Raw genomic sequence first — 16,031 nt, 5'->3', positions numbered from 1 at the left:
GTAGGAATCTTTGAAATAATCTCAACTGGGAGATGAAAATACTAAATGGTATTGCTCTAGCTTACCCTAAAGAAACAACATTTATTTTCTTTATTTATGCATTTTGAATGTGTAATAGCTGCACAGACTGAAGCAACTACGTAGTTGGCTGTTGCATACAGTTATTTCCCGAGTAAGCAGGTGAAAAATTCCTCAGCTGAGACCTAGTTAGTATTGAAAGAGAAGAGCTTCAGCTTCCTGGCTTGTGCAAATGCGCAGTTGCCTTTCACTTTGTTTAAGGAATCATAAATGAAAAAGAGTTTCTGATGAAGTATCTGTGTATCAGGCAACATCTGTTCTGCTATGGTATTGCAAGAAGTTTAAAAGATTGTCAAACTGATTGGAAATCTACCGTTTCCTTTGCAACTTAGCCTGTTATCAATCTTGTGAGCAGTTAATAGACCTTAGCCATCAGACTCTCAAGGCTTGTCTCATAACAATGACTGATAGGTTGGGGACTAATATTGTATGCCTTGAGAAATTGCCTTCTTTCTCTGAGAACCTTGACAAAGAAATTGGACTCTTTAAACCACTTAAAGGGGTGATCAAAACTGTCCTGCTTGAAGTGGAAGATTTTTTTTGACAGTTCCCAGAACAAGCCCATAAAGGAGAATTCCATTGCCAAGCTACTGCTCATAATCATGAAAAATCTTGTCACAATACAAGTTTTCTATGCCGTAATGCTGCCAAGCTACAGACAAGCACAAAACCAGACTGAAAATGTTGCCATCAAATTTTTCAGGGTGAATGTTGTATGTAGAGGGCATGTTTATTGATAGCATAGAGCAAGAATACATGAACTGGGTACCTACTTGCTGTAAATAAGAAATGTGTTTACATCTTGGCAGTAATTGGCCTTACTGTTTCATGTGTAAGAGCTACCCATGGTTTAGATATCCTAATGATTGGCTTTCAAGCAAGTAATGTAAGGCTAAAGCTCTCGTGAGACAGATAAAAAGTTAAGACAATACCTGTTTCAAAAATAACATTTTTGAATGTTATAAATAGCATATTATTAGTTCTTAAAAATTTTTTTGTTTGCCTTTTTTTTTTTTTTTCACCCAAACTAAAATAACAATGCTGAAAGAAGCCTAGAATCAGCTGGCTAGATATGCGGAATAAAATTTGTCTCTACTCTTGACTTCTCTCTACTAGCTTGCTTCTCCAGTATTTTAGGTTCTTAGCTTGACAGGAGAATTCATGCAACTGTTCCCAATGCTTTTGTTTGCTCTAGATTTATAGAAAATGTTGAGCTGTGACAATAGCAATCCAACCTCTTGAACTGAAATGCTCTTTGCTTCTAAAAAATTTGCTGGCTTGCATCAAAGTCATAAATACTATAATGTTGCTTGTGTCATATCTCTTTATTGCACAGCCACGTGGAGAAGAGATTACTTTTTTTTCTCTTAGCCACCATAATAAACTTTTGATATGGAGTTGTGAGAAGAGTTAGAGGATGGATGCCATTAAAAGAAGGGAAGACAAATGGAAATTCAGGGTGCTGTCTAGACACGCACCCACTTTGTTATATCAGTGTCATCCAGCTTAAGAACTGCATTCACCCTTCAAAAAATATCTAAGCCTGCTCTACGATAGCAGTTTATCTTCCCAAACACTTTTGTAAGCTACAACACTGAAAAATGTAATTGTCTGCTATTTTTCCCCCTTGGTCAGAATTAAAAAAGAAGAAAATTGTAGCCCCTGCACAATCGTGTATAACTTTTTTGGAACAGCTCTTTATTTTTGCTGTCATCTGAAGAAGTTTAGCTGTGCAGTACTTTCTGGGCTCTTTTGGGAGTGGTTGCAATTGCCATTGAATGTTGAGTCACAGGAATATATTAAATGCGTTACTCTGCACAACTAAAACTATATGTTCACTCATAGGGGTTAACAGACCATCTGCGTTTGTAGGAGCTAGTGAGTCTTCCTTATTGATAAGTGTTCTTGATACATTGTCATTTCTAATTAATAAAAGCCTTTCTGTATGGGAAAACAGGCTGACTAGCTTAACTGGTCCCTGCTGGCAAATGTCTGCCTGCTCTGCATCCCCACCACCAGTCACAGCTGCTCCTGCTCTCAGTGCACTCAGAAGCTGAAGAGATGGGAGCCCAGGACTTCTTACATCACCATTCGGAGGCCCTTTTGTTTTGCTGTGAGGGATAATTAAAAACTTAACGCAAATATGGAAAGATTTTCAACACAGGTTTGGAGTTTGTCAGAATAAGAATCAAAAAGGCATTGGGGCACCTTGACTTTCTCAGACACCAATTAAAATAGAAATCAATGGATGAGTCTGAAATAACTTTAAACCTGACACATAAAAACATCCACAAATGGAAAGTCCATGTCTTCTACTTGACCAAAATAATAGCAAAATATTCTTGCTGGAGCCAACAGTCAAGGGCAAGCGAATTAGATTTAATCATAGATCATTAGTTGAGAGGTTTTGTTGGCTTGGTGGGGTGGGGTGTTTTGTTTGTTTGTTTTTTAGTGTGGTTGTTATAACAGGTGGAAAGCGTAATGTCAGATAATCTACTACTATATAATCTCCTTCACATTCACGTGTTGGCTTTATCTGAGATAGGATTCATGGTCTGTCACAAGAATATACATGCACACTCCCCTGTGGCAAACTTACTTCATGCAGGTATACAGATCTCTGCAGAATAGTCTTCATGTTTAAAAACCTCATACTTAGTGGCTTGCATCCTTTTAGGTTTCATAAAAGTGATATTTAAATGGAAATTATTCTAAGATTGAGACATTATTACTGAGAAAATCAATACTATCTAGCATTTATGTGAGATTTGGATTCCCTTTATCATGTTTTCTATCATACAAATTTGGAACCAGTTATCAAAGGACTATTAGGGAGTTGTTTTTCCAATTTTTGTAGATCTTTATCAAATTATTGTAGGATTTTTATAGTTGAGTTTTCTGAAGAGTGCTTTATGAAGGAGGCTGGTTTTCTATTAAAGAACGAAGAGAAAACTGCATCTGCTAGAAGCTCTTACAGGACCGTTGTATCTAAATAAGAAAATGAGTCAAAACAGTAAAGTTCAGTGTAATCCCTTTAAAACAGTCTAAAAATAATCTGCTTCTATTTCTAACAGATAAAAGCAAACTTCTGAAAAAATGTAAACTATATTTAGATCTTATATATTTGCTAAAAAAAAAATACAGCAAACGGGAATATGAAAACTGGCTCATCAGCTCATATAAATTGAAATTCTGTTATCTCGATGAATCATCATCCTCCAAATCTGTTCTTAAGAAGTACAGTGTCCTTAAAAGTGCTAGAAAACAGAGAATTTTCTATAATGAAGTCAGTTTTCTTTAGTACAACTGTACCAAAGGGATCTTAGACAGGAATTGTGAGGGTGCAGAGAGGATTAAGCTATGTGAAGAACACTCAAACTGACAGAAAAAAAATAATTATGAAAAAATTTTATCAGACAAGATTCATTTCAATGTCAGCAGTCATAAGTGTCAATTTTGCAGATGGTATTTGGTAAAGTGATAAGGACTGGGAAAAATTTTGTAACTTGTTATTTTGCTCACCTCAGCCACAAGTCCTTTCCTCTCTAAGCGATTCTCAGGACACCAGGGAAAGATGAGAAAAGTTGCAAAGGAAGATGTAAAGTATTTCTACTATAAACAGATCACTATTTTCCACCTTTTTGTGTTTTGTATCCCTTAAACTTCTCAGCCCACAAAGCTCCAAACATTCAGATGGAAAGATATTTTGTATTTACTCTTAGCTCCATTATCTAGCTCCAACTCTTTAGCTGCATATTTATTTGCTTATTTAAGAACAATGAAACAGTTGGTAATATAAGATATCTTCTGAGCCTACACACTACCACTCTTGGCTGAGAGAAGAAACTATGAAAGCGCAGGCTGTGGCTTCTGAAAAGTACCAGTTGCTGAAAAGTTTCAGTGAATGAAACAAAGAATATTCATTGTTTTCATTGCACATTGCACTTTGACATGATAGCAACTCGCAATGCTGCAACTATACAGAAAACTAAAGTAGATGGTCCTATACTTTCAGTAGAAGACTATCAGTTTTAGAGCTTGATTTTTTTCCTTCTTGGTGTTTTTTTTTTTTTTTTTTAATTCTTACTCTTTTATATAACATTTACTTTCTTTTCTGTTATTTACAATACCTGAATACCTGCAGCCTCTTCATTTTTTAAAATTCCCCCTTCTCTTTCTCAAAGTATACCCTGTTCCTGAGACACTGCAATGTGTTGCCATAGCAATCTTTGAGGAATGCTAAGCCTTTGCATTCACAGGACAAGACAGCAGTGGGGTAATTATCAAGAAAAAATAAATCCTTTTGAGACTTTCTTCAAGCCTCCATATTATAGGACTAGATTATTTCAGCCAAGTTGAAAGAAAAAGTGGGAGATTTCAATGCATTTGATGTGTGGACTGGAAAGTGACTATTCATTTGTGGCAGATGACCTACATGTATAAAAGGAGTAGAAGAGGGTGAGAAATGGCTTCTATGAAAGATTTTGAAATTACCTGGTCTGCTTTAACAGTGGCCACAGACCACACATTAAGTAACATAAGAAAAAGACAACTACATTTCCTGCAGGCGCAGGAACTGACATAAAATCATATCTTTGTCTATTTGGGCCCCCAAAGATTAAACTTACTGCAGCTAGCCTGGGTTTGCTTGCTTTCACGCTTTCTTTAATAGCTGAGTCATTCAAGCTGTGATAAGATTCATAAATTCCTTTATTAAGTTCACAGAGTTGGTCTGGCAATTGTTGAAAAATTCAGAATTTAAAAGACCTTTTTATCTGCTTGTTTACCTTATTGCTTTTAGGTCTGAGTGTCTTTTAAAAAGGAATAACATGTTGTCTGATAATTATTCAGCTGGCATTTTAAAAGCAGCATTAATTAACAAAAAGAGACAAAAATTACAAAGGAACAATATAAAAACAAAGCATGAGAAGGTAGCTGTGAAGCAGTCACATACTGTCTGCCAATCCTGACAAATTTTCACCAGTATTTAATTGTTCCAGGTGCTGCTCTAGGCTTTACTTGCAGTAGTAGTGTAAACAGCTTTCTTTGAGAAGCTTTGTCAGATTCTGCTTATTAGATAGCGGGGCAAATTCAGGTAGCAAAGAGATATTTAGCACACAGAAGTCCTTTTCTCCTAATTATAAAAGCTGTTAAATAATGTAGATAGTTTTCTCTTTGCTGCTGGCTTACATTAGAACATTTGCTAGAATTACTAAAGGAAAGACCAACTAAATCCATGTCTATGTGAAGAACCTGGGAAAGAATTTGCTTGCTTTTTTGTTGTTCATCTGGCAAAATGAAATGGACCCAGAAATTAACAAAACAAAACAGCCTGTTTTTTTTCTGATTACAGTCATTGTCTTTCATTTCTGTAATTTTTCATTGTTGTGCCAACTTTCAAGGCTGGGCATCCTGAGCAAGCCAAGCTAGACCCTGCTTGCTGTGGGTAACTGTGGTGCTGGGAGAGGTTTCTCTTCTGTCAGATAGTCTTGTTTTGTCAGTGAGAGTGACTGCAAGGGGAGAACGTTGATTTCAGCAGCGTTCATTTAGACAGGACTATTCATAGCGCTGACCCAGAAAATATTCCTTCTCTATCCCAGATAGGAGCTAACAACTCTCCCAGTCCCAGTGTCCTGCTGCAGCCCATGATTATGGTGTCTGTGTCTCCTACGTGCATGCAGCCCACAATTATGGTGTCTGCGTCTCATATGTGCAAGGAAACAAACTTCACTGACCTTCTCTCATCCTGTTTGCTTGTTTCGGCTGTGAAAAACTTCAGATACCTTTGGAGAGCTCTTGACAGCATTGAGTAACTTGGTGACTGGAAAAGAGGCTGTGTTTCACCCAGTAACTTCCACTGAAATCATCCTGGCCACAGACTATGTGGATACAGGGTGGCAAGGCCACTTATGTGTTGTAAAGGACCCTAGGAGAGAAAGCAAGCTGGAATATAGCATTCCTCACAAAAACCTTAAATAAAATGCCTCAATCACAGCATTAAATGTAATATACCCAAGTTGGCACATGATACTGTCACACCAGTTGTCACCATTTTTCACTCGGGAAATAGCGAAGCTCATTGCCATCACTCCTTGATGCATATCACCCCCTTAACGTCCATTACAGACTTTAAAAGATGCTGCAGAACAGGCTTAAAGTTATTCTTGAAACACAGCAATTTTGAGGGTAGTTCCTCGAAACTGCCGGAAGAAGGGCGTGCTTTTGGAGCATGGGTGCACGCCCTTCGTGAAGAAATCGTGCCCTGAAGTTGCTGCGAGGCAGGAAAACGGGAGAGGTTCCCGGTCCCTTTGAAAAAAATTCTTGTTTAGGTGCCGCAGCCTAGAAATAACTCGGGTTCAGCACCGAAACCGGCACCAGCCTGCCCGGCGGGGGCGCCAAGTAGAACATGGCGGGCGGGCCTCTGAGGAGACCCCAGCCGCCTGAGGGGGCTGCAGGGATAAGCGGGCGGGCGGCTCCGCTTAAAAACCGGCGAAGGCGGCGCCTCCGGGCCCCGGGGCGGCCTCTGGGGCGGGACGGGAGCTGCGGTGCCGCCTCCCCGTGCCTGCCCCTCGCCGCGGCCCCGCTGAGCCCCGCCGGCCGTAGCGGAGCTGCCCGCTATGGGAGCGGGGAGCCGAGGGAGCGGGCGGCCGCGGGTGCCCGGTGCTGCCGTCGGCGGTGGGTTGCAGGGGGCGACAGCACCCGGAGGGGGACCGCTGAGGGAGGGGGAGAGAGGTGCTGGGAGGGAAGAGGAGGGCAGGGAAGGGCTGAAATCCCGGGTATGGCGGAGTCCCTGAGCCCCTGCGCCCCCCGGGGCCAGTGTCAAGCCAACATGGGCACCAACGCCTCGTCGTCCAACATGGACGCCAACGCCTCCTCAGCTGCCTCCGCGCTGGTGGGTGGCAGCTCGTGGAGGGGCCGGGAGCCCTTCTCCATCTTCACCGTCCTCATCCTGACCTTGCTGGTGCTCCTGACCATCGCCACCTTCCTCTGGAACCTGCTGGTGCTGGCGACCATCCTGCGGGTGAAGGCTTTCCACCGGGTGCCCCACAACCTCGTGGCCTCCACGGCGGTGTCGGACGTGCTGGTGGCGGCCCTGGTGATGCCGCTGAGCTTGGTGAAGGAGCTGTCGGCCGGGCGGCGGTGGCGGCTGGGCCGGGAGCTGTGCCTCGTGTGGGTCTGCTTCGACGTGCTGTGCTGCACGGCCAGCATCTGGAACGTGACCGCCATCGCCCTGGACCGCTACTGGTCCATCACCCGCCACCTGGAGTACACGCTGCTCACTCGCCGCCGCATCTCCAACGTCATGATCGCGCTCACCTGGGCGCTCTCAGCTGCCATCTCCCTCGCCCCCCTCTTTGGCTGGGGGGAGAGCTACAGCCCCGAGCAGGAGCGCTGCCAGGTCAGCCAGGAGCCCTCCTACACCATCGTCTCCACCGGTGGGGCTTTCTACCTGCCCCTCTGCGTGGTCCTCTTCGTCTACTGGAAGATCTACAAGGCGGCCAAGTTCCGCATCGGGGGCCGCAAGAGGAACGCCGTGGTGCCCCTCCCTGAGGCTGCCCAGGTAAGGGTGAGGGAAGGGGAGGAGACCCTGCACTGCCTCCCCCTGCTGCCTGTGCCCCTGCTTCACCTCTGCACCCATCCATGATTTCTGCACAGCGAGAGGACTGAGATGTCCCCCGGGGCTGTCATGAATTTAGCTCAGTTATGGTCAGGACCTGAGCTGTAATTAGCCAGTCAAAAAGTGCTACTCTGCCCCAAGAGTTTTATTCTTGTTTTTTTCTTACATGTGTTGTGAGAATATGTGACAGGTGCATTCACTGCAAATCTTGAGATCCCTTTAAAAATTGTCCCTTTAGTATGATTTTTCCATTCCTTATTGTTTTGTTTTTCTCTTTATCTCTTTACAGTGTAGTCAGGGTAAACAAAGACATAAACAAATCCTTAGGTCACATACAGAATAAATGCATGCACATTTTTCTGCCAGTACAGACTTTATGTAGGATCTCTGCAGGATCTGTCAGTATCTGAAGGGATTTTAGTAAGCAGATTATATTCAACACTTTATTTATGTACTTGGGTTATTTTACCTTGTATAGTGGGAACATAGTGCTCGCTGCATAGTACCAGAGCAGGGTGTTCCTGGTAATCCTGCAAAGCCCTAGACCTGTGGGAGGTCTCGTTTGTTTCAGGGATATGACTAACTGAAGGGAAAGCTGCGTCCCTGAGGAAGGATGGAGGAAGGCCCCTTGTGTCCCATTAAGTCAGAGTCTTTGCGTGGTGATGTTGTCACCCATGCCAAGTGTGCTCAGCAATGCTCACTGTGAGCTCTTCACTTTGTCACATACCCATACTCTCGCTCTGAACTGTGGAACTGATTTGTTGTGGTATTTTTGTGTTTGCATGTTGTACTTACAAAGTCCAGTCCTCTCCCAATAACAAAAGATGAGTATGTGTCTGTTAGATCTATATAATGAGACATGGAGCATTTTCTATTCAGCTGGGGCCAATCCTCACTCATCCACTAAATCCCTCTAAATTTGATTTTGAGTCATGGTAGGCAACATGTTATTATGGTCATGAATAAAAGTCTGGGGTTTCTAGCAAGAGATGACAGCCCTGGCAGTTATATGTGGTCATACTTGCATATTTGTGTCCTGATGTCTTGAAGATGTTTATAGTATGAATTGATTTTTGAAGCTGTCTTCTATACAAACAGAAAAAATGTTAGAAAAGATGGTACATCTCTTCTAGTGGCATCCTTTCTTTTCCTACAGACTTTATCCTCTTCTTTGCACCACATTTCTTTCCAAATTGTTCTAAGTATGATGAATGTATTGCTTGGAGTTAATCTACAATCTTTCCAAACACAAAAGCTAACTAAGTATTTGTAGGGCTTTTACATGCTGTATGTTTTACACATACACATACTCATACAAGACTAATGGTAATTTAAAGTATGGAAAGTTAATTGGGCTGAGGCATTATTGCTCAAGTTTTAGTCTCTATGTAGGCACTTTGTTGGCAAGGCAGTTTTACCACGGAAAAGTCTGGCTCCTAATTGTCACAGCTCTGTCAGCAAAGGCCCGTGCGTGGCCCAGCTCAGCTGGCAGATAAGTGCTGTTTGCAGCAAGTGTCTGAGAGCTGGTTGAAGCTGTACTGACAAAAGTGCTCCTGTCAGTGGGAGCTGAATACCCATTTTTGAGGCGTTTGCCAGTATAGCTATTATTACAATCTCAGCAAGTGCTCAAGCCAGCAATTCTTCATCTTATATTTGCAGTGATTGACATTTAGTTCTTTTCTAAGAGTGCTTCTTGAATTTGCAGTTGGTGTATACTGCTGACCTTCCCCATCGTCCCATCAGCTTCATTTGCTGACTTAAATAAAAAGACTTGTGATGCACATGCAAACCTTTACTCTGACACCCTGCTGCACACGTTCATTAAATTAACCTGCGGATTGAGGGAGCTGGCATTCAGGATGCATTTCTTCTCGGTTTCCTTTCTAAGTTAAGAGGCTGAGACTTACTGATTTTTATCCCAATCCCTTTTAAGCACATAGGAGCAGGGTCTGTCATGCCCACTGAACAATAGCAGTTCCCCAGGGAATTCTGGAGAAGAATCTTAAAATACTTTACTACTGTTCCTTTGACAAATAAAAATAAAATATGTATATTTTTTAATGTGGTAAAAAAGATAACATTTCCAGAAGAAGTGCAAACCTAGTGAGAGGATCTGGCTTTGCCTCTCCATATCTGGGAGTGATTTGTCTGTCAGCTTCAGCCCTTGCCCTCTCTCTGATGGGGCTAATTCTGTTCCACTTCCCCTGTACTGCCCAACAGCTTACTTTATTTTTCCATTTTTTTCTCCCCTAATGTCTCTACGCTCTCTCCTGTCTGTCACCATTCTTTTTCTGAATAAAATATTGTGATAATACAGGGATGTTTTTAAACACAGCTTTTCTGCCAACAGAGCCAGGTGCTGAAGTGGTTTGTACATGGATATAAGCACGCAGAGAGGGAACGATCCTCTCCAAGCTGAGGGGTGGCATACCAAGGGTATGTTTCTGTGCTCTTACAAAATAGCTATTTTGAGTCACTTTGTGGTTAAAATTTTACCTGAGTTTTCAAAAAACACTTAGAAAGTATTTGGAAAAAAATGAGGGAGATGGACATGAGGCAGCTGAGGTGCTTCTAGTTTTAATATAATACAGTATAGTGCTGTGCTCTTCCCCCTTTGAAAACAAGAACTTTTTTCCTTAATTTTTCTTGAAACAAACAAAGAATTGGGAGCTAAAGTGAGCGGGTGCTTTCATAACTATTTGTTTACTTATGAAATTCCTTAAAATGAATTAAAGTGAATTCTGCAGTCAATACTGATGTGAATGAACCTTGTGTGAAAAAAGCAGTGACACGCTGTCACTGACAGCTACACTCTGTCCTACCTGGTTGACAGTTGGTAATAATTCTCCCTGTAAACAGTCCAATTGAAACAAATGAGACAACTCATTTGCAGAAGCTGCTGGATAATGCCCTTTCAAATCAATTGAGTCACCTGTAGCATCAGTTTTGCAAAAACAAGGATGGCAGAATCTGCAAGTCAGGGTTGCTTAAATGTAAAAATTACAGGGTCAGGATTAAATTTCAGTGTAAGGAGTTAGAAATTAAGTTCTGGTGATGTGTTGTTGTTGTTGTCTTCCCAAAGCTTATCAGTTTTGCAGGAGTCCTTCCCACGGCTTTGATGGGATGTGAGCAAGGTCCTGGTGCTCGAGAAGCTGCAGCATTGTTTTGCACCCTGGCCAGTCCAGCCACTGCAGCCCACAGAGACGGTCAGGACAATGCAGGAGTGAGAGAAGGTGATGTCCTGAGGGTGTCACAGGACATCAGTTTCTTTTTTCTGCCTCTGTCTGTACAAGTAGGAGAGAGGGGACAGAAAACAAGAGGAGCATTGCAGAAGAGGCGTGGCAGATGTCTGGTAGGAAAAAGATGAGGCAGGAAGCAAAGTGGAGTAGCTGGGATTTTCCTGGGCGACACACAGCTATGCCTGCTTGATGGCAGAAAAAAAATCCCATGAGAGAAAGCAGGCATTCTTCTCCCTATCAAATGTGCTATTTATAATATTGGTGGAGCATCCAAAAAAGTGTAGACATTCTTGTGTTTTGATCTTTTGTTGTGCATTGTGGTTTCTCGTGCTCTTGTTCAAAGAGCAAGAAGTACACCAAAGCTGCACTGAGGCAGTAATATCTTGTTCTGTGCTGAACCAACCCGAAACAGGCAAAACTCTGAATTTGTGGTAATAAGCTAGACTTAATTGGTGTATATTGGGAACATCACGGTGGTTCTGAAATTCCAAAAGGTTTCTTTACTGTTGTTTAAATCAGAGGTTCTTGCAGACCCTCAAAGTGCAGTACAAACACACATGGTACCTGCCACGAAGGACCAGTAATAACAGTCATTAAAGCTATAAGGAACATCTTAAATCAAGAGATTTCCCCAGAAGCTCCTTGCTGGCATGTTCTTTACAACACTGCTGGGAACACAGGAACTGACTGTGTGTTTTCGCAAAGAGCTGCGTGTGCCCATTGAGCTGCAGTGAGGGACAGGGACAAACACCAGCAGTGGCACCGAGCTGGAGCTGCTGATGAATGTGCAGAACGAATTCTGAAACCCAAACCAACCTCCTTTTGGCCACGATTCCTTTGTGTCTTTAGTGTAGAAGGAGAACGCGTACTCAAGAGCTCATTTCCTTCCTTGAAATCTCTTTATGGCACTCACTGGAAAGTGGCCCTCTCTTCGCTTCTCAGAGCCTGTTGTCCTGGAAATAGCTGATTTCACAAACTCAGAAGCTAATTCTGGCCTCAGAGCAGCAGTGCTTTCATGCCAGCTATTTTTCCTGACTCGCAGCTGTGGGAGCGGAGTCTGGGTGAAGGGGAGGAAGCCTGTGCCCAAGGCATAGCAGACTGCCAGCTGCTGAGTGAGAGGGGTGCTCAGCACCCTGCAGAGGTGCTCACATCTGAGCGACATCCTTGCTATGAACTAAGATGTACTCTGTGGCAACCTGTTCCCCTGCCACAGCACGTTAGCTACTGATCATCAATAGGCCCAAAATGGGGTGAAAGTTTTTATACTGGGCTTTCCCTCTGTTCCATATGGCACAGAGATAATGGTCAAGTACTGCGACTTACATTAGGAATTGGAGTCATGCAAAGCCTCCAGGATTGGCACTGGAAACCGCAGATTTGCTGTAGTCAGGGCTGTGTTTTGTTCAGGAAACAACTGGCAAGGCTGAAAAGCAGCTACATAATCTCTGTAGCCTGTGCCCTTGTTAAGGCAATGCCAAATAGCAATGGATTATCCTATGCCTGCATGAGGGGGATCCTTTAGTGTGGTTCCCCTGCCAGCTCCGTGTACTGCAACAGCGTTTGCCTACAGCAGACTGCTTTACCTTCCATGTACTCCGCGTGGGTTCGTTTATAGGAAACAGCCTAGACAACACACTCCTGGGGACTGGGACTTGCAGTGAGGAGAAGCTTGCACCAACCAGGACAGGAAGATGAGTCAGGTCTGCAGCACATCAGACAGAAAGCAATAAAAACCAAGACTTGAAATGATTGTGAAAGGCTGGGATTTCCCCACTTTACAATACGCTGGGCACCGACAGGCAAACAGAGGTGAGCTTTTTGCAGCCTCCAAGGTTCAAACATGTAATTCCTGTTGCAGGCACTGGCTGAAGGACCTCACTGAGCCGGATGCTCGTTACATTTTCAGTAACATTTTGTGTTATTAAATCCTTTCAAAAGATTTCTTATGGAAGATTGAGGCAATATATCTCCAGACTGCCAGGGATATTTACCCAATTTACTTATTTAACAGAAGGCTCTATGAGAGAGCCCATTCTTTTTCCTAAGGCAACAGACTGCTCTATTGCAACATTATTCCAAAGTCCCAAGCAGAACTAGTTAAAAAATAAAAATAAAAACTGAAAATGTACCTATGAAAACAGAGAAAGTTGACATTATGTAAATACAAGGAAACTGCTGTCCTGTAATTTACAAAAAATAACATGATCTGTTTTCACTTGCTGTTTAGTATCCAGATATCTGATCTAACAAGCAGAGGAGCTTGCAGAAATTCCTCTGTTTCAGTAGGAGCTGGATCAGGGTATAATAAAATAAGTTAAATCAAATTTCTCCCAAATTAAATAAAGGGATAGACAAACCTCTGCTAGTAAACTCCGCAGTTCAGCTACAAACCTTCTAAAATCTGAAGTAGCGAGAAGAAAAGGCTCTGGTTTGATGATGGGATGCTGTGAACTCTGTCTTCTGAGTAAGGGTTGAAGGTTAAATATGGTACCAAACCGTGCCCTGTGCTAGCAACATGGTCCTTTGTGTGGCTCTCCCCAAGCAGCGTAGCTCTGCAGCTATTTCTCAGGGCTAAGAGGTGATCCTTTCAGGGCTGCTTGTCACAAATCTGCCCTGGTGTCATCCATCCATCCCTTTTTACAGAGCGTGATTAAAGATGTGCGGAGCAAGTCCTTCTGCAGACAAACGATGTGATCGTTGCTACGTGAGGGGTGTCCCATTTTAATTGTCAGGACAGATGTGATTTTCATTTCCTTCCATTATTTGCCTGCGCCCATAATCTGCCGCTCTTGCATTCTGCAGCCACATCTCGTGTCGGAGGGCGATGACAGGGATATCCATCTTGAAGAGTGATTGTCCAGCCCTTGCCAGCGCTTCCCCCTCCGAGTCGCTCTGCCCATGCTAATAGCAGCCCTCCAGCCCTTACGAAGCTTGCACAGAGGCAGCCCGTGCATGTGGAACATGTGGCTGATTGAACACGGGGCCACCTTTGGAGCCGGGTGAAGTTCTTGCCATTATGGGCATGTAGGCAACTTCTGGGGCCTCACGTTGCATCCTTGAACTGTTTGTGGTATTGCTCTGTCCTTATAACTGTAGTGCCCAGAAGAGCTTTGAGCTCACAGGCACACAGATGGTCTGTGTACCGTCAGCTCCATTTTCTGGGCAGGCTCCTGCATGCTGGTCACCTGTGCTCAGAAGCTGATGGCCAGTCCCACCACCCCTTGGAGCTCTGTGCTGGGCTCACTGCACAGACGGTGTCTGGACCTTAATGAGAGAGGAGGAGGCAGGAGGCACCCGGGGGAACTGACGTTTCCCCTCTCTTCTGTACTTCAGGGGGAGCTGGAGCACAGACAGGTTTTTTTTGGGTGTGCTCTGTTCCTTCTGAAGAACAAGTAAGTGGTGTTGCCATGCTCCAGCACCCCTCAGGGATGGGGTTTTGAGCTCTACCTCCAGGCAGTTAGTTTGAAGAAAATGAGTTTATCTTGTAGTTGATACAAGCCATGGAATGAAATTCATTTACAGTTCAGGCCTGAGAAACCCTAAAGATCATGTAATACCACAGGACAGCCTAGTTTAGGGCTCTGCAGGAGGTACTTCCCTTTGTTAGGCGACCTTAACAACTTGATTTCCCAGTAGGTATCGAGGCATCCAGTAAGATAAACTGCAAAATAACGTCTGCAACACACGCGGCATCAGTGACTCCTTCCTGACCTTGGTTTGTCAGTCACTCTCAGCAGCTTTTCCAACATAATGAGAAATCTGGTACTTTTGGCACTCGGGGATATTTTCTTTCTTTTAACGTGGAAGGAATGAGTTGCGGCCTTTTGTGGTAGGTGCACAGATGTCGTACTGTCATTTAAAAATAATACTTCGCTCAAACAAATCGTCTTGGTAAGAATCCGTGTTTGCTTTTGTTTTGAGGTGAAGGAAGCTTCGCAAGAACCACAGATGGTGTTTACAGCTCGTCATGCAGCTATCACTTTCCAGACAGATGGAGAAACATGGAGGGAACAGAAAGAGAAAAAGGCAGCTTTGATGGTTGGCATCTTAATTGGAGTTTTTGTGCTGTGCTGGATCCCTTTTTTCATCACAGAATTAATAAGTCCCCTCTGTTCCTGCAACATCCCACCCGTCTGGAAAAGCATCTTTCTTTGGCTTGGCTACTCCAATTCTTTCTTTAATCCTCTCATTTATACAGCATTTAACAAAAATTACAACAATGCCTTCAAGAACCTTTTTGTAAAGCAGAGATAAAAGGGGACACGGAGGAGAAAGTGATTCCTTTATTGCATAATGCAGAGATTTCTCGAAGGAGATGTGCCTGTGATAGATGCAGTTTTCAAGCACAAGAGCTACTTAAGGGGATTTAGCAACAGTGAAGGAGCTGGAAGATTGTTGGATAGAAACCTACCGACAGTTTGCAGTTCCCATTTGGAAATACATATATGCTGCCCCAGGGTTTGGCAAAGAAAGAAGCAGTGAACATCTCCCTTCTTTTCTTTGAAGCAATGTGTGCTCAAGTCTACAAGCAGAGCACTGGTTGTGTCTAATACCGTGACTGCCAAAGCCAACCAGAGTGATCCCAGCCAGGCAAACACAGGAGCCGTCCTGCAGCCTGCTCATCTTAGCAAAGGCACTGAGGGGACTGCGAAGGGAGCAACACTGAAATGTTGGAGATGCGGGCAGGCTGCTGGCTTCGTTCTCGAGATTTGTTTGGAAAGGAGGGAATAAATATGCTGCATTCAACCCAAAGCTTAGTCTATGTGAAATTAAGAAGGGTGACTAAGCAGCCCCAAACCACACCCTAGCATAACTGAAGGGCTGCGTTCTCTTGCAAGCAGCAGCTCTCAGCTGGAAGTCCTGATGAAGTAAAGGTCAGTTATGTCCCCTGGGGTTACATGAAGGTTTAGGGCCAAGTGTAATGCTGGTCAGAGGTAGGTGACAAACTAGAAATCTTTGTGCTGCCCGGAGTCCTTGCACTGTAAGTGTTGTACTCATCACCCTAACCACATCAATTCCCCTATTTGTAATTTTTTAATCAACTTTCTCCTCCTATGAGATAGGTATTGATGCCATCAGATCCAAGTGACTCCAAA

At 43.5% G+C, this 16,031-nt stretch overlaps 1 protein-coding gene across 1 annotated transcript; it reads left to right on the top strand.

The window, feature by feature from the left end:
* The first annotated feature begins 6,646 nt into the window (after window positions 1–6,646).
* Window positions 6,647–15,687, top strand: LOC137858900 (5-hydroxytryptamine receptor 5A-like). Its single transcript, XM_068687289.1, has 2 exons — window positions 6,647–7,639; window positions 14,857–15,687. The coding sequence occupies exons 1-2, from the start codon at window positions 6,857–6,859 to the stop codon at window positions 15,187–15,189; spliced, it is 1,116 nt and encodes a 371-aa protein (XP_068543390.1). The 5' UTR covers window positions 6,647–6,856; the 3' UTR covers window positions 15,190–15,687.
* The last annotated feature ends 344 nt before the right edge of the window (window positions 15,688–16,031 follow it).

Source organism: Anas acuta, chromosome 6 (genome assembly GCF_963932015.1).
Source record: "Anas acuta chromosome 6, bAnaAcu1.1, whole genome shotgun sequence".
NCBI lineage: Eukaryota > Metazoa > Chordata > Aves > Anseriformes > Anatidae > Anas > Anas acuta.
The sequence above is the reverse complement of the archived record's forward strand: the minus strand, read 5'-3'. Positions and strand labels throughout refer to the sequence as shown.